Genomic DNA, 26,719 nt, shown 5'->3' with positions numbered 1-26,719 from the left:
TCAGAAATAATATTTAATAATCAAAATAATAATACAACAATGTACAACTCAAATGTATAACAAATAACAATCAACTAAAAGTAATTAACCATTACAACCTGAAATCATTTATTTTTCGAATATATTCCTTTTCTATTTAAAAGGTCAAAGAAAGAACATATGAATATACGTTCAACGGTAAAAGAATATCTTGCAAGGTGAATTCAGTTCAATTATTTAGAAAGGAACGCCAATTCATATCCTTTCATAAGTTATCACTTTTTAACTACGTCACTCAACGAACTGATAGGCTCCATCCAAAACTCATACTATGCAATATTTTGTTGCACACTAATGAGTTACCCAATAAATGCATAGAGTAATAAGCAAGCATCCTTACACATTGTAAACAAATGCCATTGTCGAATAACACAATGAATATACAGTTAGGCTTAAGTTGAGATTAAAGCAATATATATAATAACAGAATACAAAATGCAAATAAAACTGGTTCCTTAAAGCGCACCAAATATGTTTCCTTTTATCAAAACTTCATTTTAAAACTAAAAATACTCCCAATGGACCTCATTGAAGCAGTTCGTTTTATTCTATTGTCTGTATATCTAGCATACAGTGGCTCAACCTTAGGCAACGGCATAATACTTGCCTCCACAACTGGGCCAATTGGTATGGGTCTTTTCGGTTTGAAAGCATCAAATGGTGGCAATCTGAATATAGTATTCGCTACGTCATCTGGTCTACCGTCTTCCTGTGGGAATTCGCCAGATTCCGGATCGTGCTCACCACTATCTCCAACTTTGTTTCTTTTACAAGATTTACATCGGAAACAGGTACATGATGGGCATGACGGACAGGAGCGACAACAGGAACAGGGTGGACAACAGCATTTTGGACATCCTTTTGTTTTCAACAGAACAACTATAAACACCGTGACGGCAATTAATGTTAGAGATCCAAAAAAAATGGTAGCATAAAACACTGCATTTGACTGCCCCTCAACAGAAGTTGCTGAAATGAGATTATTAAAGAATATTAAGATATATAACTATATTCATTTTTAAAATAAAATAGAAAAACAAAGGATATGGGGTATCCATCCATGACACACAATCAGTACATGCACTGCAAAAAAGACACAAAAAAGCAAGGAACAGCGCTTATATTGCTGTTCTTCATCTCAAAAGTGCTACTGAGGCCTTCAACACGGAGCAAAAAAAAATCTCACCTCACTGAAAGTTTAAGATTGCCCCTATCACCGGTTTGAGTGGAATTGTTTGCACAATGATTCGGATAGGCTTTTTAAGATGTATCACCACCAAATCGGGCTCGATCAAATATTTAAAAAAAGCATGTTATTTTCCTAATAATTATTATAGAGTCTAGTGATTTCTTAACGCAGCATATACATCGTTTTTTAACATGTCACATGACAACATGACACATGTACAACTAAATGAGTAACAACGGAATAGATATAATTTAAACTTGCAAATATGAAAAGTAAAATAGCTCTAACATACCTGAAATATACAAATATCTTTGAAAGGCAAGACCGTGTGTTTTTTGTGTGCAGGTTTAAAGACTCGAGTGACCATGGATATTCTGATATAATATCAATTATGTCATTAATAGATTTAAAACAAGATAACATGCATATTCAAATTTCAAATCAAAAGTCGTTTATTCAGTATCTGAATGATTCAGATATAAAAAAATATCTGAGAATTCACGAATCTAGATATATATTTAGACTTACCACAGGATTCTGAAAAAATAGATATAGATTGAGTTTATAAAGGTTCAATGTATTTCAAGTTCTATTGGAAATTCTAAATTCCTCGAAGATAAATTTCATCGAAGAGTATATTTGTTGAAGTAAAAAATTTTGCAGTATCAGATAAACGAAAAGATAGATCAATATAATTGAGGCTAATTACCCCTCTTTAAAATTAGTTAACCAAATGTTTTGTTTTATGTATTTAGGATATGACATATTTGCATTTTTATGATGTTTGCATTGCGTCTTTACTAACTACAGAAGTCCACATATATGTGTGTTTTACAGCAACTTATTTATATTTAAAAGCGTGAACTTGAGACGAAAATGTTTGCATTTTGGCTCGAGACTTATTAACAATCTCAAATACATTTAGACATATAATCATATACATATATATTATTAGTGACATAGTGTGCTAGTGACCTTATACGATATATATGGAGTCAGTAAATTCCATATGGAGTGAGAGCGTAGCTCGAGCCTATATGGAATTTACTGGCCCCATATATATCGTATTAGGTCACTAGCATACTGTGTAACGAATTTATCTTACCGGCTATCTTAACATGTGGCATTTAGACTAGTGGCCTATCAAAGTGATCAAATCTTCAATATTAAGTCAAAGAACCTACTTCCATTGTTCTATACAAAAACAAATGCCAACAATAACAACTTGTTAGCTTTTAATGTATTTTCTGCTTTATTTCAATCGTTCATCATCAATTTCTACGTCTGTTGAAACCTTTCAGATTTTTCCTGAACACGGTGTTGTTTTTACAAAGGGACGTAACACCACTACTAACCGTGTATTGAAATAAACCACAACTACTAACCCCATATGAAATATACACGGTCTCCACGCGGTCGTTTTTAATCAATCATGTTCCTAGAAATGTATAGGTGGTAAGATATATATATATATATATATATATATAGTTTGATATCAACTAAACTATTTAGTTTTCTTAAGCACTTTCAGGCTTTCCTGCCCGACTTCGCACATTTGTTTTAAATCCAGTTTTGATGTTACATTGTGTACATTTTCCACGAATTTCAATCCGGTCTCATTACTACGCTAAACAGAAGAAACTGGTAATAATTCTTTACATATGTTTTTTTAGATATAGACCAGTGAAGAATTTGCAGACTTCCGGTTGGTTTATCGAGTTTAAGAGAACTTAAAATTTAAAGTACCTACCGGTGAATGACTTATAACACTTTTGTCTCCTTACACATATTACATTTTGATCCGAATATATTTGTGTGTGAATTTACCATTGCACACCATAGATTTTAAAATTTCTGTCTTTCAAATTGTGGGAGCAAGGGATGGTGTGAATTTGTGAGCTTTGCTAACAGTTGCTTAAGTTTTATTTCATAGTTAGCTTACTACCCGTTTCCGACAAGCGGTTAACTTTCATTTTTGATAACTTAAAATAATACATAGGAGAGAGTTATTTGTTTTTATTTATTGTGAGGAAACATACCCGTCTGACTTGAAAACACATAGATATTCCCTTCTGTTGCACCAGACGGAAGAGCTGTTGAAGTTTGTGTTGTATCGGAACAATAATTAGGTACTTCTGTAGCGTAGGCAGTTAGTCCTGATGATGATTGACTTACTACCTATAATGGAAAAGGTGCATGTGCAGGCTTTTACTTAAAAAACAAGATATTGTTTATCTGCATATATTGGTAGAAAGATATTACTCTCTCTCTCTCTCTCTCTCTCTCTCTCTCTCTCTCTCTCTCTCTCTCTCTCTCTCTCTCTCTCAAATTAAATCATACATTATATATGATTAAATATGATAGGAACTTACTAGACAAGAAAACTGATAGTCTCCAGTCGCAACGCTGGTGTCGTTGTTCCAAACAGATAAATATGAATAACCATTACTAGTAACGGATCTCATACATACAAAGTTCCCACTACCTTAAATAAAAAAAATGTATTTTGACATGAAAATAACACGATCAAAGCCTAAATGCATTGCATATTTGGCAACGGAAATCTAAGAATTCTATTTTTAACAACGTTGACAGCAAAACGTTTACATTTTGCCAATACGTCCATTAAGCAAAATTTTTCAAGACATAAGACACATCTATGGCGTTTCAGTGTTGAAATTAAATCATTTGAAAAGAGTTGCCACGTTTTAAACACTACATGTACATGGCCTTATTTGAAAATTATATTTTAGGTGTCAAAAGTAGTTTAAATGGTTAAAACTGTCATGCTTTCCCCTTATCTTCTATCCTTTCTTCTTTTTTGAAAAAAATAACTGTAGAAATATGAAAAAGACGCGCTATAATCTGATTAATTCATTGCTGCGCTTTGTTGAAAAGATAACATCAAAAGGAATCACAAGTATGACGCCAATGACCATCAACAAATAGTACCATTTTTACTCAAGATGATGATTTTACATCTTTAACTGCTATATTTGGTCTTTGATAAGACGTCCGGAATGAGTTAGAATTCCATTTAGCAATTCGCCTTTTTAAAATCTAAAGGACTATGGGTAATCTCATTGTTCGTACACCAAAATGAAAATAACGTTACGTCTTTGGTTGAATTTCCATTGTTTAGAACGCGTTAATACAATCACAACGTTTTAATGTACGCTTTTGAAAATGTTACCCAGAATGCATTAGATTCTGAAACGGCGAATTATTCGACTTACTTGAAAATGGAATTGTAGAGCATCCTCCGTCATAGGTATAAGTATGTCCAGTTTTGACAGTACATCCGTCGAACGTTGTGCTGGTACAAGAAGTCCCGGAAGCACCAGTTATTGATACAGAACCGTAATTAGCCAACAGTGCGTTGGAACATGTGGCTTCACCCATTCCCGAAGCTGGGGAACCTAAATTTGGAAAACAAATATATATATTCAAAATAATTACACAATATATTTAAAAGATTAACCATTTTTTAAATCGTCACTTCATAAGTTTTACGGTCACCATCACGAATTGGTTGACTGATACGACATGTCGGTGTTTCAACTCATGGCACTAACGACATGCATTCGCTGTCGTTGATGCTTAGATACTAAAACAGTCGTCTGATCATTTTCACTGAATGTGTATTCGCATGGCGAGCGATACATGTATATCAGGAGACGATTATCCTGTTGACTGACGCACCCAGTCTCGCTCCTTTAAGAGTTCATGCGATTCTCTCAGTTTTTGTTTGCTACCTGTATTTGTCTCTTCCTTATCGATTTACTACTTTGAATATCAATAAACTACTATCGATATAATTTAGTTCGATGTTTGATTTTTTATCTTTCGTGTCTATATCACTGATATATTTAAGGATGTTAGCTACTCTTGTTTTTGACTTTTTGTCAGATATTCGGAATCCTCTAGTTATATCCATGTAGTGCCAATACAAATTTTTGTCCCGCTAACCCTCACTTTCCTTTTCATAATTTTATTACATATAATAGTTTAAAAAGCCTTTTTTTAAATCTTATGAAATCCTTGTTACTTTTCCAGTTTTTGAAGGAAAAAAAGATGCCACTGTTAAATGTATGAAACATCTAGAGAGAATCATTTCCAGCAAAATTTTCAATTGATTATATCTCAAAAACACTGACCTTTCTTTTTTTTTTTTTTTTTTTTTGGCTTTTTAAGTTTCGTTAGTCTTTTAAAAAGCTTGTTATTTTGAAACAGAGGATCGAACATCCTTACTACATTTAATACGAAAAATTACATTTAAGCTGCGTCATATGACTAGTATGAAAGATCATTTCTTTTTTATATGTTTAAAAGGGTGAAGTTTAGTATTTGTATGTATCTTACCATCTTTAACCAATACTATATAAGTACTAGCTTCATAAGGTGTTGCCCTATTACAGACATCTGACATTACTACAGTTGAACCCTCTAAAGTACCTTTGATATGATCATTATTTGTAGGGTCCACAGCTGCAAAAAGGATTTAGGTATATAATTTTCAAGGGTACGACCAATATCTAGATAAATGGTATTACATGATTTTTAATAATTTGCCTATTAATCAATATTTTGATATTTTGTTAATGTCTTCACTCGTTCAATGTACTAGGCATGTGTATATCACGTGTAGTACGTACTCCTTTTGAGTTTATTTGAATGTGAAGAGGAGACGGGAAAGATATAGAGTGACAACAAGATACTATTAGCCTCATAATTAAATTTATACATGAATTCATGACAATATAATTGCAACACTTTCTAAATATCAGTAATTGGTTTTTTTTTTAATTTTTCCTCAATAGTCAAATTTGTTTTTCATTTTCCTATTGTGTCATTTAGAGAAAAAATTGTTGTTGTTATTTTGTTTTTGGAAGGGATGTGTGTATTGTTGAGTATTTGCTCCAATGATGTCTTTTATCATCACACCAATATCAATTACCTGTGGAATATCTCAATTGTTACACGTTCTGTCACTCTCCTAATTAACATGTGCCTGAATCATTTTGTTCTTTTATTTTTCCCTCCTTCTTGTAATGTTTCTAAGAATATAGTTTTACTTACTTGTAGCCAACTGATAATAATATTTATATTCAGATATTCTTTTCAAGTACAGGCACAAGTATGCTCTTATATCATTGTTGAATATAAAAGCTGTTTCTGTTGCTCTGCGGACAGAAAAAAATACAATAAATAAGAAAATTGGAATATATTGACATCCAAAGAACTAGTGAAAGTAATGATAACAACGAAAACAATTCATTTATACTATGTGCTCAAGGAATTTTCGTACTTTCACATATAAATTTCCAAATTGCGAAAATTATGTACAGCATTCTCACACGCGTCAACAGAAAAAATATGAAAAGACAAACTTTACTAAATAAAGCTATGAGTAGAGAAAAACAATGGACATGGAGATTAATACTATACTTAACATGTTATCTTGTATGCGTTTTGTATACAAAAATGTTTCACAGAACGAAGCCAGTACACTTTCTGAAAATGAACACGGTTTGGGTTTTGGTAATTGTTGGTGGTCGTAACGTGCACTTTAGTTGATTACATCCTCGACCTTTGGTTTTTGGTGGATAGTTGTTTTATTAGTAAGCATACCATCTATGCTTAGTTTCAAGCATAACTGAATCGAAATACACTTTAGAAAGGTGTATACGGTAAAATTTTTAACATTGTGTATTTATTCAAATTATAAAATGTGCATTTTGTCCGATCAGATAGATTTACTTTCATATTTTTTCAATTTTAGTACAAATTAGTTTCTTGAAAAGATGAAAAAAACTCGTTTAACCCCGATACATGTACAAGTCTGAGTGGTTGATTGTCACATCTACATTGTATTCATTGTTTTGCTATCAGGAGTCTTTGGTGCTGATGGCAGATCTATGTTAGTAAATATTGAATTTAAGGATGTTCGCTACTCTGTTTTAAAATAAAAAGCTTTTTAAAAGACAGTTATAGATTGATAGTATATAAACAAAGGAACTAAAAAGGCAGAACAAAATGAAGGGTCCGTGTGCTTGTTTTCGAGATATAAGCCATTGAAAATTTGGCGGGAAATGATTCTCTCTAGATTTTTCATACATTTAACATTGGCACCTTTTTTCTGTCGAAAAGTATGAAAAAATAACAAGTATTTAATCAGATTTTCAAAGATGACATTTCAAACTATATTTAATCAAATAATGAAAAGAAAAGTAGGGGTTAGTGGGCAAAAATTTTTAATGGCACTTCATGGATAAAACCAGAGGATTCCGAATATCTGGCAAAAATTCAAAAACAAGAGGATCGTACATCCTTAAGCATAACTTTTGATAAAAGGTTGCTGCTAATGAGGAAGCTATTGAACCAAGGGTAAAGTTTACGTCATTTCTTCGAAAATTTACAGACGCCATCATGATTTGGTCAACCGTTATGCAATATCTGTGTCACAGATGACCACGGATATTTTCCGATTGTTGAAGGCACAATCCCGTTCTTTTTACCACATTGTGACATCAACGAATGAGACGTTTTACGGAATTTTTACTTGTCATAAGCAACACGACGGATACAAAATAAGGAGCAAGATATGCATACTCTCCCGAAGCACCTGATATGAACCCGTGTTTTTGGTGGGGTTGGAGTCACTCAGTCTTTAGTTTTGTGTGGTGTTTTGTAGACTACTGTGTGTCTTTTCATCTTTTTACTATTTCCATGTGATGTTGTTGTCGGTTTCTCTTCGATTTTATACGATTTTTTCTTTGTCCTTTTGGTATCTCTAGCTCTGTTTTTTAAAGAATCATGGTTGTTTAAGGCTTGATATATTGTAAAGACACATGTTTATTGTAGGAAACTGCATATCTTATTTTTAAGTTGCTTTTTGCTTTTGTTTCGTTGGGTTACTGTCTTATTAACTGACACTGGTACATGTTAATTGATAAAAACAAATGTTTGCCTGTATATTGACAGTAAGTACAAAACTGCAGTGTTGTCGGATATGTACTTATTATAATACATGTCTCACTCATAAAATTATAAGAGTCAATCAAAACAGTTTTAAATATGACTTTGATTACAAAATTAGCCCAAATTTCTTGAGTCTTGACTTGTTTTGTCATTTTTATACATTATCGCTTCGACATAACACAATTGGTATATATAACGGAACTGTAATACAAGTAGGAGGTTTATCTGGCTATAAAACCAGGTTTAATCTACCATTTTCTTCGGAAAATGTCTGTACCAAGTCATGAATATGACAGTTGTTTTCCATTCGTTCCGTTGGTTGATTTAGTCAAGCGTTTGTTCATGTCATGTCTTATGGACTTCCCCTATTAGAATTTACCTTGGAGTTCGGTATTTTTTGTTAATACATGTGTTTATACATACTTCAGCATATAATAATCCCCGCTACTCTCTTCGCATGAAAAGTTTAAAGACTGCACTGCAACAGACATATATATAGGATACCCTGTAAGATGGGTATCGTTAAATGTTAACGCCCCTTTGTGAGCGCTGTACCATACGCCTGATATCTCACTAGGAAATGAACAACTGGCATCTGCAAAATTGAAGAAAAAAAGAGTAATGACAAAATCTTATATTACAAAAATGTTTGTCTTTAAATGAGTGAAAGGTGTAGGTCGGCGTTGACGAGACATTAAAATCGAAATAAAGACAATAATTAATTTATCGATGGACACACATTCAAAACCTTTCATGCTCGTCATCAAATCGAGTGTAGAAAAGTAACAGATAGATACATATATTGTAAGATGCAATGAAATAAAAGATTTGAAACATACATTTTATGAAAAAAATCCGTAAACCAACAAAAAATATATAGAGAGGCAGTGAGGCAATCAATGATTTCTATGTAAATTCGCAAAGTCTCATTATGATATTTAGTTTCGGTCAGTGGAGAAATGAATTACAAACTTAAAACACATCCAGGAAATCTTCTCCTTTTAGTAACACTAATCAAAGAACACTGTGGCATGAAAAACTAATAATTCAAATATGAAGAATATAAAATGGTCTTTATTTATTAAATTCAGGGAAACAAAACAAAATCAAATTATTTACTTGATTTTTTAATATAGGTGTTCATGGAACGAGCATCAAACACAATAGATTCTACCTAAAATGTGCCTCTTGATTTATTGTCTAACAGAAACCTTTACAACAAACAATTAATCTAAATTATTTACTTTTTTAATTTTCTTTTGGCTACGGTGTTCTCTGTTTTCTGTAGACTAACGCTGTTTGGTCGCCCCCTTGCTATCTTTTCCCTTTTAGATAATTTAGTATGCGTCTGACCCTTTTAATAAGTGTATTGGTTTAAACCGCTTTGAAGTGCAAAATATTTTCAGTTTAATTCGATCATTGCATTCTTTTATAAGGTAAGTATGGATTAAAACAATATTGTTGTTATTTGATATTTAACAACGTTCGTGTTTTAACGGCTTAAAATGCTACTAAGTACTTAATTTAAGATAAATATATATTTTGGTACTGCATGTATTCATAAAGGAAGTATTTAATTGAGATTAAGTTCAACCCGGGATTTGTCACAGGTTCCATCTAAGATTGTAAGAACTCACATTATCCAAAAGAAGAAAAACAAATACATCTTGAGTATCGTGCATAACATTAACGGTCCAAATTTTACTGCAACAGAGGAAAGTTTGAAAGTACAAATACCTTGTACTGTAACAATGTATGGAAGACTAGTTAGTACACACATATGAGTGACGTATGAAAACCTGCGCTCGAATCGTAAATAAACACATGAAACGAAAAACAGCTACAAAACAGAAATAAAAAATCCCTCGATCAAATTTGAAATAAATAGGAAACTGTCTTGATATGTATAGAGAGAAATATCAAAGACCAATTTGATAAGTTTTTTATAACATAAGTGGAGGGTTTCTTAATATTTTACCAAATAGATATAGAACAGAATTAACAGATATAACAAACTGAACAAAATACTTCAGACAAAGTTGACCTTACATGGTCTTGGCTGTTCTATAAAAGCCATTTCGTTTTTATGTTCTGAAACATTTTATATGTATGGCTTCACATCCGGTTGGTAATGGGTGTACCCTTTTACATGTGCACAGTTATTGCTATCATAAGTTTGTTTCACAGAAACACCGACAAATGACATAAAGTACGATAAAACATATTACAAAATAAACAGACTGCATGGACTTCCACAACAATAAATGGGTAGTAATGTATGAGTGGAAAATATATCCTGCCTTAAAAAACAAACATTTATCATGCAACTGAAAATACGTATATATAATTTACCCGTATTTTTTTCATTGGAAATAGTACTTTTTTTTAAATTCTGTATGATGCTTTAAAGCACAAATGTAATAGGTACAGTGGAGATCACTTCTAACCTCTCATTAGAACTGTCAGAATAATCTGTCATAGAACTGTTCTAAACTGTCCAAGAACAGTTCTACCTAGAACAGTTCTACCCTAGAACTGTTCTGAGTAGAACTGTCAGAATCAGTTCTAGGTAGAACTGTCAGAATCAGTTCTAGGTAGAACTGTCAGGAGCAGTTCTAGGGTAGATCTGTCTAAAACTCTTCTAGGTAGAACTGTCCAAATCAGTTCTAGTCGTAGAACTGTCAGCAGAACTGACCAAATCAGTTCTAACCGTAGAACTGTCAGCAGAACTGACTAAATCAGTTCTAACCGTAGAACTGTCAGCAGAACTGTCTAAAACTGTTCTAGCCGTAGAACTGACCAAACCTGTCAGGATTGTAGAACAGTTCTAAATTACGTCACTGCAATTTTTTAATATATATTATATTCTTTTGACTTATTTATATTTAAGACAAAGTGTTCTTAAAACAGTTCTATGGATAGAACTGACTAAATCAATTCTAGCCGAAGAACTGACCAAATCATTTCTAATCGTAGAACTGTTCTAGTCGTAGAACTGTTCTAGCCGTAGAACTGTTCTAGTCGTAGAACTGACCAAAGATTTGGTCAGTTCTAGGTAGAACTGTCTAAAACTGTTCTAGGGTAGAACTGTAAGGATCAGTTCTAGGTAGAACTGTCTAAATAAGTTCTAAGTAGAACTGACCAAATCAGTTCTAGGTTAGAACTGTTCTAGCTAGAACTGTCTAATAGGTGTCAGGATGACAGTTCTACATACAGTCCTAGAACAGTTCTCCTGACAGATTTGATGAGAGGTTAGAAGTGATTTCCACTGTATCTCCTAAAACTTGTTATCGTGGGGAGAAGAAGTCGAACACGCTACACAATTAATACGAGTATTTTAGGGAACACCACATATGTAGTATTCTCACAAAATTCCTAGTTAACGTTTAAAGAAAACCAACTATTACTTCAAAAAACTTAAATTATTATAATTGGTGTAGATTGAGTATTTTTGTCAGGACAATGGGGGACATTTGTCGAAAGTGTGGAGTAAAGGAAAAATACAATTTAGAGCTAATTCCTCAAAAAATATTTTGAAATATTTTTTTATTAAATTTATATTCGCATTCCGGTGAAATCTAAAAAAAAAACGGCAAACATTTACAATCTATCGCATCGACATTTACATTTACAGCCTGCTTGTTTGTTCCTGTGGATGTTGAAATAAAAAAAAATGACTGTTCTAGAAGACGAACTCAGAGTTACAAATAACGAACTTCCAGGAAATTTGATTCTTATGTTGGGAAAACGAACAAAAGTCCTCTTAATTTTAAGAATTTAGAGTATGAATGACTTTTCAAGCCCAAACACGTTATAGTCCCTCGTTGTGGATTATCTTGTAAATGTTTAAATAAAGGACAGCATTAAAAGCGCCGTTCCTTTCATAATCAAATCAGTGCTTTGCTCTCATGAACCTTTCAATCTGTTATTCTCAAAACCATTGTTCTTCATGGTTTGCATAGTATTTATTATATTTAAAATCAATTACATGTTAAATATAATATAATATGAGACTTTAAAAGGTCCCCTAGTTATATACATGTGATTTCATATAATGCATTCATTTGTTGATATTTCACTATATAACATTAATATTTTAAATAGAAGTGTGTCAATTCTTAAGTTAAATAAAGCAGAAATTATACTAGGTTAAGAATTGTTAACTAGAAGTACTTTAATATATTTCGTATGCAACATTATATATTTAACACAATTCTAAACCTTTAGTCAGTGTTGAGACATTCTAATTGTATTTAAATTTTCACTTTCAGATTGAAATGATAGAATTTGAATGAATAAATGGTGATAAACGATGTAGTCAAATCTATTTATGGTAGTACTTCAGTGGGGTTTATTCAAAAGTTAATGGTAATGTTTGCAGAGTGTTAATACTTGTTATCTGTTCAGATGTAAATCAGTACCATTTGAAAGAAAAGCTTTATTTCGTTGTACTATAAAGTAAACTCTTGTCTTTATTCTATTTGTTTGTTCATAAATGGTTATATTTGAAATTTCCTAGTGAACGTTCCTTAATAAATAAACACTTTCAATTTTATGACTACAGAAAATTTCAACAAATACACGAGACAAGATTAAATCTGTTCGTCACATTTCGGTAAGCTGTTCTTATTTGAAAAGCCGATTGAAAACTACAAACAAACAGCATTTTTAATTGAAAAAAATAATATCAAAGTTCAACTTTTAATTGGGCCCATTACAAAAATCTTACTATGCTTACTTGTTTTGTAGTAAATGTCTGAAAGTTTGAAAGTACAAATTACTTGTACAATGTAGGGAAAACTAATTAGGAAAAAGATACCCGTTTGCAATTTTTTGAAACATTAAAAAGTCACATGCGTGTTGTTATCATGCGAATATAGATTATTGTGCTTCCATATAGACTTTTATAGAAACCTCTTGCTGAAGTATGTATAGCATACATTTAAAAGTATTTACCATCGCATAACACTAACACACAGACGTAGTATCGATGTTTACCATCGCATAACACTAACACACAGACGCAGTATCGATGTTTACCATCGCATAACACTAACACAGACGTAGTATCGATGTTTACCATCACATAACACTAACACAGACGTAGTATCGATGTAACCTTTGATTTATAAATTAAAAGAAATTCAACTACCCAATTTAATTGAGGAAGTTATGTAATGGCTTGTACTACAATGTTCAAAAAATGTATATAGAATGTCATCAATAAATTGAATAATTTCTTGATGTAATTATTTTTACATCGTCATTTTGAGCTTTTGATTTTGCCATTTGATAAGGGACTTTCCGTTTTGAATTTTCCTTGGAGTTCTGTATTTTTGTTATTTTTCTTTTTGGTATCTGAATCTTAAATGTTTAAATAATTTTGATTAATTTTCTTATGATATAAAAAGAAGATGTGGTATGATTGCCAATGAGACAACTCTCCACAAGAGACTAAATGACACAGTCATTAACAACTATAGGTCACCGTACGGCCTTCAACAATGAGCAAAGCCCATACCGCATAGTCAGCTATAAAAGGCCCCGAAATGACAAATGTAAAACGATTCAAACGAGAAAACTAACGGCCTAATTTATGTACAAAATAATGAACGAAAAACAAATATGTTACACAGCAACAAACGACAACCACTGAATTACAGGCTCCTGACTTGGGAAAGGCATATACATAATGTGGCGGGTTAAATTAGTTTGAAGGCGCCAACCCTCCCCCTTACCTGGGACAGTGGTGTACAGTACAACATAAGAACACACTACGAAAATCAGTTGAAAAAGGCTTAACTCATCAGATGCATACAAATAGAGATACATCTAACAAAATCACAGAGTAGACATGGACAGGTACTTATACATCCCCACAACAAAAAGACACTAAGTACAGATCTGAGAGTACTCGCAGTTACTGATAGCTAGTTCAAAGCCAATAACAACTAATAAAAAAAAATCATGCATCTAAGACTAAAATATCAATCAGTACGCATCCAACATCCAATGGATTTAGTGTAAAGACGTCATAAACAGGCAGAGAAAAACTTGACCTTGTGCAATGTCAAGATACAGGTATCGACAGATTGTAGAGCCATGAATGTGCATATGTATATAAAAATAATATTTAGTTTGATTTTAATTTACTGATAACAAAATCATAATTAATACCAATAAAACAATATTCAAAGATGTAATTACAGTGTTGAATTGGTAACCTTTTAGAATAAGTTTATTTAATGGATCGATAAGTTTACCCGGATCGTTTCTAAATTTCCGGGGTCGGTAAACAACATCTCCGTAAAAATGAGGATGTGGTATCCCGTTTGAAATAAATTTTCTACAGGTACAACCAAACTTCAAAAGCAAATCTTTATATCTATGGAAGAATTTAGTAAAGGTTTTAAGTAATTTGTGGTAACGAAATCCCTGACTTAATAATTTACCAGTAATACATAAATTACGTTCATTGAAATCCAAAACGTCACAACAAACACGGGCATAGCAAACGAGTTGTGATATAAAACACCGTAAGATGGTGCCAAAGGAACATCACCGTCCAAAAAATGAAAATTAACAATAGGGAACGAAAAATCGTCCTTTTTGTCGTAAATTTTAGTGTAGAGTTTCCCGTGTAAAACTGAAATATCTAAATCTAGGAAAGGACAGTTATTACCGTTTATTTTTGATTTGTTTAAAGTAAGTTCCTGTGGGTAAATTTTTGCAGTATATTTAGAAAATTCTTGATTATTTAACGAAAAGATATCATCAAGATAACTGCAAGTTGTTGAATTTATCAATTAAATGCAATTTAGACGGGTCTTTACTGAGTTTGGTCATAAACTGTGATTCATAACAGTACAAGAACAAGTATGCTATTAAAAGGGAGCAATTGGTGCCCATAGGAATACCTACAACCTGTCGATAAAATTTATTTCCGAAACGTACATAAATATTATCAAGGAGAAAATTAATAGCTTCAATCGTCTCATCACACCTCCAGTAAGTATATCTAGCATATTTACCTTTCTCATTAGAGGAGAAGACTTTAAATGAGTTGCAGCAAATATATTTGCATTCAGATTTACCAAACGACCATTTAATTAAATAGGAAAACTTTTGTTTGATGAGATCGTGTGGAAGTGTATTGTAAAGAGTTGAAAATTCAAAACTGTCAACAGAATCAAAAGGACCACCAAAAGCACGTAATTCATTTATTAACATTTGGTAAAAACTACAAAAAAATACAAGCAAACGGAATTAGACCTTATAAATCAAAAGCAATTCTCATATTTAGAGGAGATATAAAGTACTAATTGTTTTCAAAACATCAGAGTAAGAAGTCGATTACAGATTTTGGATGTAGTTGCCATACACCATTTATAGCTCGATCCCAAGAATGACCAAGAATGTAATATGAATGTATGGTATCAATTCGAATCGCATTAGACATGTTTCTGGAATAACTGTCATTAGGTACGCTCGAAACCAAATGATTGAAGCCAAATGTGTAAAACATTTAAAAGAAAATCAAAATGAAAATGGAAATGGAAAAGCCCTAATACAACAGCCAACCGTCTGGTGAAGACTTGGAACTTCAGTTTAGTACTTTTCTACCTTATATGTTAATTCAAACCTGTATTTTCATTTCGCAGATAATTAACTTCTTAACAACCGTCTGGGTATCAACGGAGCTAAGGAATTAACTCACTATAAAAAAAGTACTAAAAATTACTTGTTTCAGAAAAATATTTTTACAAGCAATAAATCATTCGTCGTCTCAAGTATGTAATTTTGTCCTTGAAAAGAGATAGCCGTGCAATAATAATATTCCATGTCTCATGGATATACACATTATACATAACAAGAGAACGGAAATTACCAACAGTATAACAGCCCACACTAACGACCAACACACGATTCTTCCAAAACAATCTCCGTACAAACAAAGACAAACAACAACGTACAACACATGGTCCAGATAGCTTGACTTGCTACAGGCTCAATATATTGTGGGGTCAGTATACCAGTTTTCCGTGCGCAAAAATCTCCATTTTTGCTTATCATATACAGACCTTATGATATATTTACTAGAATTATTTTTTGCATTCCCTAATTATAATTACGTCATGGTTGTTAATCTAATGTTTATTTGTTATACTGTGTTTTCACCAGCCCAGTAGTCAGCACTTCTGTGTTATAATGAATTATCATTGATATGGTCATAATTATATACTAATTGTTTGCAAAACTTTGAATTTTTCAAAATACTAAGGATTTTCTAAGCCAGGAATAGGTTACCTTAGCTGTATTTGGCAAAACTTTTAGGAATTTTGGGTCCTGAATGCTCTTCAATTTTGTACTTTATTTGGCTTTTTTAACTTTTTGATTCGAGCGTCTATGATGAGTCTTTTGTAGACGAACTGCGCATCTGGCGTACAAAACCAATCCTGGTATCTATGATGAGTTTATTTGTTATATGTTGTCATAGAGAACCGAGTGATTAAATTTTATTAATATTTTTTTCTTTCCATATTTGTAAATACAAATGTATTAAAAATGATATAAATTGTAATAAGTAAGAATTATAACTAAAATAATTTGTTTTCATTATCAGTAATCTGAGACATACACTTTCTTTTAAAAATTTCTTTTAAAACAAGAACAAAACTGATAGAAAAATAAAAGTCGGAATCTCCTCTGTCATCTATTATAAAGTATGATCGTTAAAAATATGAAATTGTGCAGTTCAGGCAGTTACCTGATATGTCACCATTAAAAAGTCCAACGTTTATTTCTGTGTGAAAAGTCTGTCGCAATGCCTCAAATATAAGGTTTTAATGCTCATTTTAAATATAAACTATTGCACAAACTAGAGTACAAAATGTACTTTATGGTCGATATCTGACCAGAATCAGTTCACCTTTAAAGGCTTAGGCAAGATGTATGTTTAGTCCCTTAAATCTGCTTGGTCAGTGTACATAAATTATATTATTACGTGGGTAAGGATTAAGTGCAGGTTAATAGCCTGAAATAATATTTATAATATTTAAATCATATCAATAGTTACATTCAACAATCGATATTAATTACGTAACAGTACAAAAAGAGCTATGTGAAATTGTCACTCGTCGAGACAGATAAAGACATATGCTTTTGACAATACATTTGATACAATAATGACACTTCTCATTAAAAATAATATTTTTCATGGCCATTTACAGACTTATTTACAACTATAATGTACTTATATAAAAGATCTGTGGTGCAAAGTTTGCACAAAATACTCCAGAGCATTAGTGTCCTATTAGGGCTGGCTTTTCTTCATTGAGTACTGCTGTCTTCAAGTGATGATGAAATAATCCCCTGAGCATGTTTCTGGCATTGTAATAATTAGGGTTAAGAAAAAAAAATGTATAATTATCAGTTGGACAGGGCTTGGCACATAAGATTTGTACGAAACAAAGAACCAATCTTAGAGTACTCGCAGTTACGTTACTGAAAGATAGATCAAAGTCAAATTCAACTTGTAAATAAACTTTGTTTTCCCAGACTAAAAAATAAAAAACATCACGTCATAAATTTCATGCGTCTGGAGGCTTTTCTGTATTACATTAACCTTCATCAAGAACGTTCATTTTTTACAGCACTGGGTCGGTACCACTGCTGTTGGACTATCAGTCCCCGAGGGTATCATCAGCTCAGTAGTAAACACTTCGGTGTTCACATGATTTATAACAAATCTTTCTTAAATTGTCCATTTATAAATTTATTGTGGTTTGACCATTTTTGAAGGTCCTTTTTGGTCATATAGCTCTTCAACAGTTTTTATTCTTGTTCTTTGCTATCAAATATTCAGCTTTGAGCGTTCCTGGTTAATGTAAATACAGAAGAGCGCTTCGGACGCATGACATTTATATAGTTTTTCACCATTTACTTATTTTTATTTTAGAAAAATATCAGAGGCGGATTAAGGGGGCAGGGGTCCCGCCCCCCATTATGGAGCTACATATATGGTAAATGCATACTAGACTTTTACACATTAACATGTAAAACTCCTAACGTTGCCTAGTTTGGATCTTTATATAACATAGACGGATAATTGCTTTGTATTTATTTGATATTTGATACATTTATGTCTACAATAGATAATCAGCATATTAAGATAATAATAATTCGAAGCATTCAGTCATTAAATGAAAGGGTCATGTTTAACCTTTTTACGTAATAGTACTGAATGATTTCAAATGTGAAATTATAGAATGACATTGTACCTGATACTTTGATCACGATTTGGCACGGTTTTTTTTTATATTTATAAATCATATTAGGATATACAGATATTGTTCTCAATATCCAAGTAACAAGTTTTTTTTTGTTTTTGTTTTAATGTTATTAACAACCATATTTAGGTTGTTTCATTGATAATTCAGTAGCACCCGGTCTAATAAATTAGCGAAGCCATAAAATCGTAGACAAAGGTTCAGACAATGACTTCACATTCCCTTTTCGACTTTCTATGTAATTTGATTCGGTAAATGACAATGGCTTAAGCTATCTGTGTAATCAAGCAAACTGCAATCTTATCTTAATTTGTTTGAGTTCACGTCGCTGATAAAATTCTATAACATTTTACTGTCATTTTTTTATATGTTAAAATCATTCATAACTTGTTCAAGAGGTGACAATTAAGAATTCAAATAGGAGAATAGATTGAAATGGTGATTAAAACAAAGAACACAAATAAACAGAGTACGTCAAGTAGGTATGAAAAAAATAAACGAAACTTAGAATATCAAAATCAGCATTTTACTCATCAATACCGGCATAAGAAGTGCTAAAATCGCAGCTTTGGACGAACGAAAAATACTCGCTGTCTAAAAACAAGATAAATCATTTTGTCTGCTGATATTTCGTTGATCAGAGTGAAAATGTTGATGGTTAAAGTCAGACAACAATAAATTACTGTTTAATCTTGAATATTTGTTTCATCTATTCAACAAATTTATTTTACTATATACTGTTACTACACCATGTCCATGTCATTCGACGGGGCATCCCTCAGGCTGTTAGATACAAAACGTAACCCTTAAGGTATAGAACCACTAATTCGGTCATTGTCAAAAAGAACATGCTAGGAATAATTACATAGTTTAAACCAAATAATTCCTACATATAGCTGTAACTTTGTCAATAACTATGATATTTGGGTAAATTTGGTATCAAATGAAAGCTTAAGAACTTGGAATCACTGAAGAACCCTTGTATAGAGTTTCTTTGGATTGATAAAAAAATATTTATATTAATGAAAAAGGACGGCATATTTTCCCTGTTGCCCAGATCAGAAGTACCTATTTTTGTACTACCAAACAACTTGAGGGAACGAGTGCAATCTAATATGCAATTAAAAGTATCTTGAATTTTTCAGCACAAGTCATGATAAGGTATAATTAATTGTTAATGTGCCTATGCTGGTGTCCTATAGCCATCCCCCCCCCCCCCTGCTAATTTTTCCGAAGGGAAGAACTGGATCGATCCAGTTTTCCCTCCCCCCCGGAAAAAACTGGCATGATCCTACTTTTCCCCCTCAGGGTGAGGGGGGGAAACCAGGATCAGGCCTATTCTTCCCCCCTAGTAACACGAAAAGCTCATTTTTTCCCTTGTAGTAACGTCGTCGACGTCAGTTAGAAATTAATTATCCATTAGAGGATAGTAAACTTTTTTTTAATAGTTTCGTGTTACCAAATAATCATCGTGGACACATTAACAGACCAGTGAACATATTGACAGACTGGTGGACCCATAGACAGACTAGTGGATACACACAAAGACTGGTCGATTTCTAGACAGGCTGCATGTGGACATGTTAACAGACTGATGGATCCATAGAAAAAATTGTAGACATGTCGACAGACTAGTGTATACATAGCTAGACCGGTGAGTGAACATGTTGACTGACTGTATGACACGTAGATGGACTGGCGGATACGTAGACAGACTGGTGAACATGTCGAATGACTGGTTGACACGTAGACATACTGGTGAACATGTCGAATGACTGGTTGACACGTAGACAGACTGGTGAACATGTAGAGATACTTGCGGAGACACACAGTCTGGTGGACATGTAGGCAGACTTGTAGGCATATCGACAGACTGGTGAGTATATACACAATCTGGTAAACATACACACAGATTGGTGGACATGTTAACATATTAATGGACATTAAGACAGACGAGTCGATATGCAAAAATGTACTCAGATTTATGAATATGTGATGAAATCAACATACTGTCTGGCATGCACACGCTAGCGGACATAATTTCATGAATTTCATTTCATAAAACATGAATTTCACCTATCATATATCAATGGGTGGCAATTTTATTAAACAATATATGAATGGGTCATAATATCTTAATGAATATTATTATATATCCTGCGGTGAAAGTATTAATCTCCAAATTTTACAGTATTTTATCATCGACAGTAAATATGAATAGGAACACATTTTCATTTAAGTCATACGAATAAATCAAATTTTTTGACAGAGTCAATATACGAATCGGAATATTTTTCGAATGCAAGCGGCACCCCTGTAACAAAAAATATAGGTGCCGTACCGCAACACCTTTCTAGTGACATGCGTGTCAACAAAACGAACACAATTTGTACCCAGCATTTCTTCTATGCAACCCAAGCATAAAACAGATTATGTTAGCATGCCAGGAATCAAACATTTCTTAAGAAAATAGGAAAAATATATGCAATAAATGCCCGTAATATGATCTTATATATATATATATATATATATATAGTGAAATCCCTTTTGTGGGGGAAATATGGGCATGGGGAAAGTGGCTATATGTATACGTATTGCCAACTTTCCGCGGGGGAAGACTGGCAATGATCCAAAATTTCCCCGGGGAAAAAATTAGATCATGCCAGTTTTTCCACCAGGATAAAAACTGGCATTGGGGAAAAATGGCTCATAACACCGGTCATGAAAAATGTCATTTTCTAATAATATGATAGCAGATCTTTCATAGTCTCTCGTGAGTTACCGTTGTCTCTTGTGAGTTCCCGTTGTCTCTCGTGAGTTCCCGTTGTATTGATGGCTGTCTTGCTATCTTATTCATAAAAATCCATTAGCCTCCATACTTTACAGTTTTGATATGAATGACTAAATTGAAACATGTTTTTTTTTGTTATAATTTGTTTTTGTTTTTTGTTTATATGACAAAGAAAGATGTAAGATAATGTAAGTGAGACAACAATACTTTGTCAATGAGTACTCAGTTAAGTAAACAATTGTTTATACCACATCAACTTTTAAATGTGCTCTAGAGAAATCGAGTATCTATGTCACTTGTCAGTTTTATCAATGACAGTATTTTATGAGGAACTCGTGTGTTTATGACCCATGAAATAAACTAAACACCTCAGACAATATGTTGTTAACACATATTTTTGTTTATTTGTTTGTACCTTATGTATATCCTGATCAAATTGTGTGATATACACCTAAACAAACATATGATATATAATGACAATTCAAATATAGTATTACAAATAAGTATACAAGGATCATTCATTGGTGTGTGCCTCAGAACTTATTTTTTCATCTAAAATATCTTTATTGGACTTTTCTTTGCCGTTACGAAAAATTACTCGACCAACAGCAGTTGGCCGATTATCCCTTTGAAGTACTCACTGGATAACCAGGGGAATTACCCAGTGAATTGTTATTTAAAAGTAGTTACAAGTATTAATTTAATTCATTTTTTTTGTAAAATGTAAAGTAACACGATAACGGAAAAAGCAGTTTTGTCCGCTTTTGTTTTGATTTGACCTTTTTTTTCAATTTATACCTAAAATTAAATTTGACATTTACTCAGTCATAGCTTTAATACATATACATGTACCTTTTTTTTGCATTTTTTCACATAATAATATCGTTTTCACCATCATCAATGTAAATGTCTAAATAAAGAACCCTCACGGGTAGCTAGCTGGTGCATGTTAAGTTACAATGTACAAAATTTATATATGGTCATTTGGACTTCTAAGATCAGAAAGGAGTTTACGTGCCACATTGACAACTTAACATTCACATTAAAGTGTTTGAAAAGAGTAAGTAATCCACCCTTGAGTCAATACAAATTACTAAGTCAACCAAATTTTCCAACTTGTTCACCTTTCAGCCAATACAAAGACTGAATCAACCAAAATTCCTAACTTACCAGTAGAAATCAATTTTGTCCGCCCCTGCTAATTCCAAATATCCAGCTGTATTAATTAATGGATATGTTGATTTTCCTGAATATGCAGTTTTTCAATATTTACCACTGACCGTTGAATTCATCATTCGATAACTAAATGTCAGTTAAGGGAGCAATATTTATAGGTCCGGTAAAAACCGGTAAGAAATTGTATCATTCAACGGACAAAGTGGAGGAAAGATGCATAGAGAAACTATTCTCAAATTGTTAATAAAAAGGGGAAAATACCATATTTGAAATTAGAAGTATATGTGGAGTTAAATTTTGGAGATTTAAAAAGGAATTTTGCTTTTTCGTTTAATTTTCTAAACTTCAAAAATTACTGCATGTTTTCTTAACATTATTTGCATTTAATTCACCTATTTTGTTTATTGAGATAGATTTTATAAGCTTTTTAATTGCACGTAGCTAACTAAAAATGTAGGATACCACATCTTTTATATGCAAGCACTTTTACCATATAAAAAAAAAACCGGTTGTCTCGTGGTAGCTATCATACCCGCCTCGATTGCGAGGGGTCGTGGGTTCGATCCCCGGCCGGGTCAAACCAAAGATATTAAAACTGGTACAATGTAAGTTCTAGTTGTCCGCATAGCACACGGCATTAAGGAGCAGGAGAAAGGACTAGTCAGTTCAAAGTCAAAATAACGTGTCCTGATAGGGTGACAAGTCGTCCTGTGGACTGTTACATTGTAAACTAGCATGTTTAGTATCCGGCTTAGCGTGTCTGTCTGGTAAAACGCAATGTTCATAATCAGATAGCATTAAAATGTTCTCGTCCTGAATATTAAAATTTTATTTTATTTGCAGTTGGACGTTAAACAGCAATCTATCACCATCAACACCTATAAAACATGAATAAACCTTGCTGCGCTTTCAAGATCTGATGACTAGCATTTATTCTATTCCCACCAATTTAATCTTTTAAACAAAGTTCAAACACGATTAAGCGATTAAGGAAATAGTTTTGTTATTTGTACCTATGTAATGGGCTTATGAGAAAATGAAAAGAAATATTCTTATCGATCCAAATTTGAAACGTATTTTAGATTAATATGATTAAAGATTGGATAAATAACTACACTAACACTTACTAAGTACAAAATGTATATGCAAAATAAAAATTATTGATAATAATTTGTTTTAAGTAGTACATAAACTGAATAGTCTAAAAATAAAAAGCGAAATTGATGTAGGTGAATTTGAAGATAAATAATTAGGACGTTAGTTTTCTAGTTTGAATTGTTCGACAATTTTCATATCTGGGCCTTTTATAGCCGACTATAGGGTATGGGTTTTCCACATTATTGAATGCCGTAGGGTTGCTATAATTGCTAACATCAACTTATTTGAACTCTGGTGGATAGTTGTCAATTGGCAATCATACCATATCTCCTTATTTTACATGATATTTATATTTTTCAGGACCGATTAGATTGATATACGTAAGCACTCCGGTACATGTAGGTAAAACCCGCAGTTGTTCGATTTAAGGTTATCGTTGAATTTTGAATGTACCGGTGAGAGATAATAGCGACAAAATATGTTCTTATCAGAAATCAGCCCTCTACAATTCCGCCAGACAAAAGGTGTAGAAGGAAGAAAACGAAATGACAATGCCATGGCAAAAAACGAAAAACATATTGGTCTCAGATGTAAAAGACACAAACCATAGTAACTATAAGTAAATGAAGAAATTCAAGCAAGTATTCCTAACACTAAAGTTAGAAAGTATAAAACTTTTAAAACTCGTTAATTATCTGCATTTTGATTAAATTTTGTACCAAAGTATTCGATAACCATTTAACTGTGAAGGCAATTCTTCAATCAATGGAATAATGTCATATAATGCACGTTTTAACAATGTTTTAGATATTTAAATCACAATAACAATTCATCTGTCTTTTGAAGATGCATTATGTATAGTTTCATTTGTTTTTGAATGCAAGAAAGTTAGTCGAGCAATAAAGTTTCTTTTAACCAGACAATACATGCACATAAATCGGAAATTCGATATTTTTTTATTTTCTGAATTTGCCATTGTGAATTTATCTTTACGTGACAAAATGAAAAAAGATTTATACAATTTATTTCCATTGATTACGATGAGGTAATTTGTCATTAGAAATAAGTGAATTTTATGAAATCATATCCTCGTCTAAGACGTTCTTTTCCGAGCCCCGGCGAATAATTAGTTTTAGTTATCAGTAAGCTATGGAGTTAAATTTGCTTGTACATAATTTTTAATTATCTTTTGTGCTTGTATTACAAAGCGAAAAATGCGTTTTCTGTACCGACTTTTTATTGTACGTTATTAAAATATCCAAAATATGACAAAAATTGTTTTTAACTTTCAATATTCATGTTATCATTTGGTAACTCAAATGTGATAAACGGCTATAAACAACATTGTATCAAAGTTTTATAAAGCAGAACAAAAAATATTCAAATATAAGCCATGCATCTTTGTTCACGTTTGAATAGAAAAAACATTCCAACGGGAAACTTGCTAATGTGAAATCATACCGTCTTTCATTAATATATCAGCAGCTGTACTCCGAAAGATTGCTTACAGAGATCTGCTACAAAAGGGACAGGAAGTCAAATTAATGCAAAGAATAGTTCTCTCTAAGAAAATGATTGTTGTTTGCTTTACGTCCAGTGGCAAATATTTCATGCATGTTAATGACAATTTAGACAACATGCAAATAAATGTATCTGATCCATAGACATTGGTTCAAAGATAGCTTATATTACTAGTTCTATGGCTTTCCAAAGCACACTGGACAAATAACCAAACTAAAGGGACCTATATCGTATTCTGGAAATTTCAAAGAACTGAAAATAAATCAACGACTAATTGTTCAACAATAGTAAGGCACCAATTAGAAAGTTATAAAGCATATATCTAAAGATTTTTCAAAGTTATTTCTTTACAATTGTGTTGTTGTATAAGATGCGCTTGCTACTAAGCAAAAATCATGAAATTAAAGGTCAAATGACCACCGGATAACACGGCCAAAATTTTACTATCATTTGTATTATTTGCATATTTCCTATTAGTCGTGGTGTACACTATGGTGGAAGATTTGTTGGTCACTTGTTAAAGACCTTCACGTAAATGATAAGATTTTATTTGATATATTAACTGCTTTCTAGTATTCAACGTATTCGAAGTTTTTAAGTGTTTGTTCAAATTCACCCAATCCCTCCTATTTCAATAGTTTAGAAACATTTAGCAATTGAAATGATATTGTTCCTTTTAGAATGCGTAACGGAAAATAATGAATAAAATAAATTCTAACATGTCTAGCGTTCGTAAATTCGATGTAAATAGAATGCGTAACGAACAATCATTGAATAAATACTTTTAACTCTTCATTTTAAAGTTTTATTTTTACAAATAAAGCGATGCAAGTTCACAAATTGTCAAGAAACACTCAGAATAAATCAAATTTGTACATCATTTATGCATGTAATTAATACAAAATTTATGCATTGTTTATTTGTTGCATAACGTCCATTTGCAAATATTAAACATATATCCAAATTATAGTAGAACTAATCCATGTAGTTTGTTAAAAATGCTAATAAAACTAATACATTGTGTTCGAGACGCCTTTCTTGATTTACCATCACCAAGAACGCTCTAACATACACAGTTGAAATACAGGGATGTATAAATACGTAAAAACGTTTTGAAATAATCGATAAAAAGTACTTACCAGTAGAAGAAATTATGACGATGAAGAGGAGAATTATAATGTCCACCAGTTTGTCGTAAAATTTCATTTCTTTCAAATTAAAAGGCGTGAATATGATTCTGTTCCTTTTTCAGAATCAGAAAAATAACACGCCAGTTTCACAAATTATGAAGTTTGCTTTTTTCATTGTATATTATGATCAGAATCAAAATCACAGTTAATGAGTCTGAACATTACTTCTGGTTTATATTACGGATTTTTAATAATTAAATGAGACTCCCAACGCGAAAAATGAAATTAATCAATACACTTTAAACAACCAATACACTAAATATTATATTCTTATTTTTTTAATCCTCTGTAATTAATAAAACACTCAATAGAAAATCTTAAATATATTTAACAGCACATTTCAAAACCTCCGCGGATAAAAGCGAATTTGAACCCCATTATTTAAAATCAGTGGTGCAATACCAAGCACATTTACAAAATGAATTGTAGTGCGCTCTTTATCCCT

General features: G+C 32.2%; 1 protein-coding gene across 1 annotated transcript; it reads right to left on the bottom strand.

The window, feature by feature from the left end:
- LOC127715108 (uncharacterized) lies at nt 1–26,719 on the bottom strand. The gene is made up of 8 exons (XM_052221153.1): nt 26,224–26,719; nt 8,633–8,804; nt 6,308–6,411; nt 5,591–5,716; nt 4,465–4,647; nt 3,601–3,713; nt 3,268–3,406; nt 1–1,765 (listed from the first exon to the last, which is right to left on the bottom strand). Exons 1-8 carry the CDS (start codon nt 26,288–26,290, stop codon nt 1,701–1,703), a joined length of 969 nt encoding a protein of 322 aa, XP_052077113.1. The 5' UTR covers nt 26,291–26,719; the 3' UTR covers nt 1–1,700.

Source organism: Mytilus californianus, unplaced genomic scaffold (genome assembly GCF_021869535.1).
Source record: "Mytilus californianus isolate M0D057914Y unplaced genomic scaffold, xbMytCali1.0.p SCAF_9, whole genome shotgun sequence".
Lineage (NCBI taxonomy): Eukaryota > Metazoa > Mollusca > Bivalvia > Mytilida > Mytilidae > Mytilus > Mytilus californianus.
This window is presented reverse-complemented; position numbering and strand designations above follow the sequence as displayed.

Coding starts and splice junctions, on each gene's coding strand:
- LOC127715108 (XM_052221153.1), bottom strand. CDS start 26,290: ATGAAATTTTACGACAAACTGGTGGACATTATAATTCTCCTCTTCATC. Junction 8,805..26,223: donor CGTCATAATTTCTTCTACTG/GTAAGTACTTTT, acceptor TCAATTTTGCAG/ATGCCAGTTGTTCATTTCCT. Junction 3,407..3,600: donor ACTATCAGTTTTCTTGTCTA/GTAAGTTCCTAT, acceptor TTTCCATTATAG/GTAGTAAGTCAATCATCATC.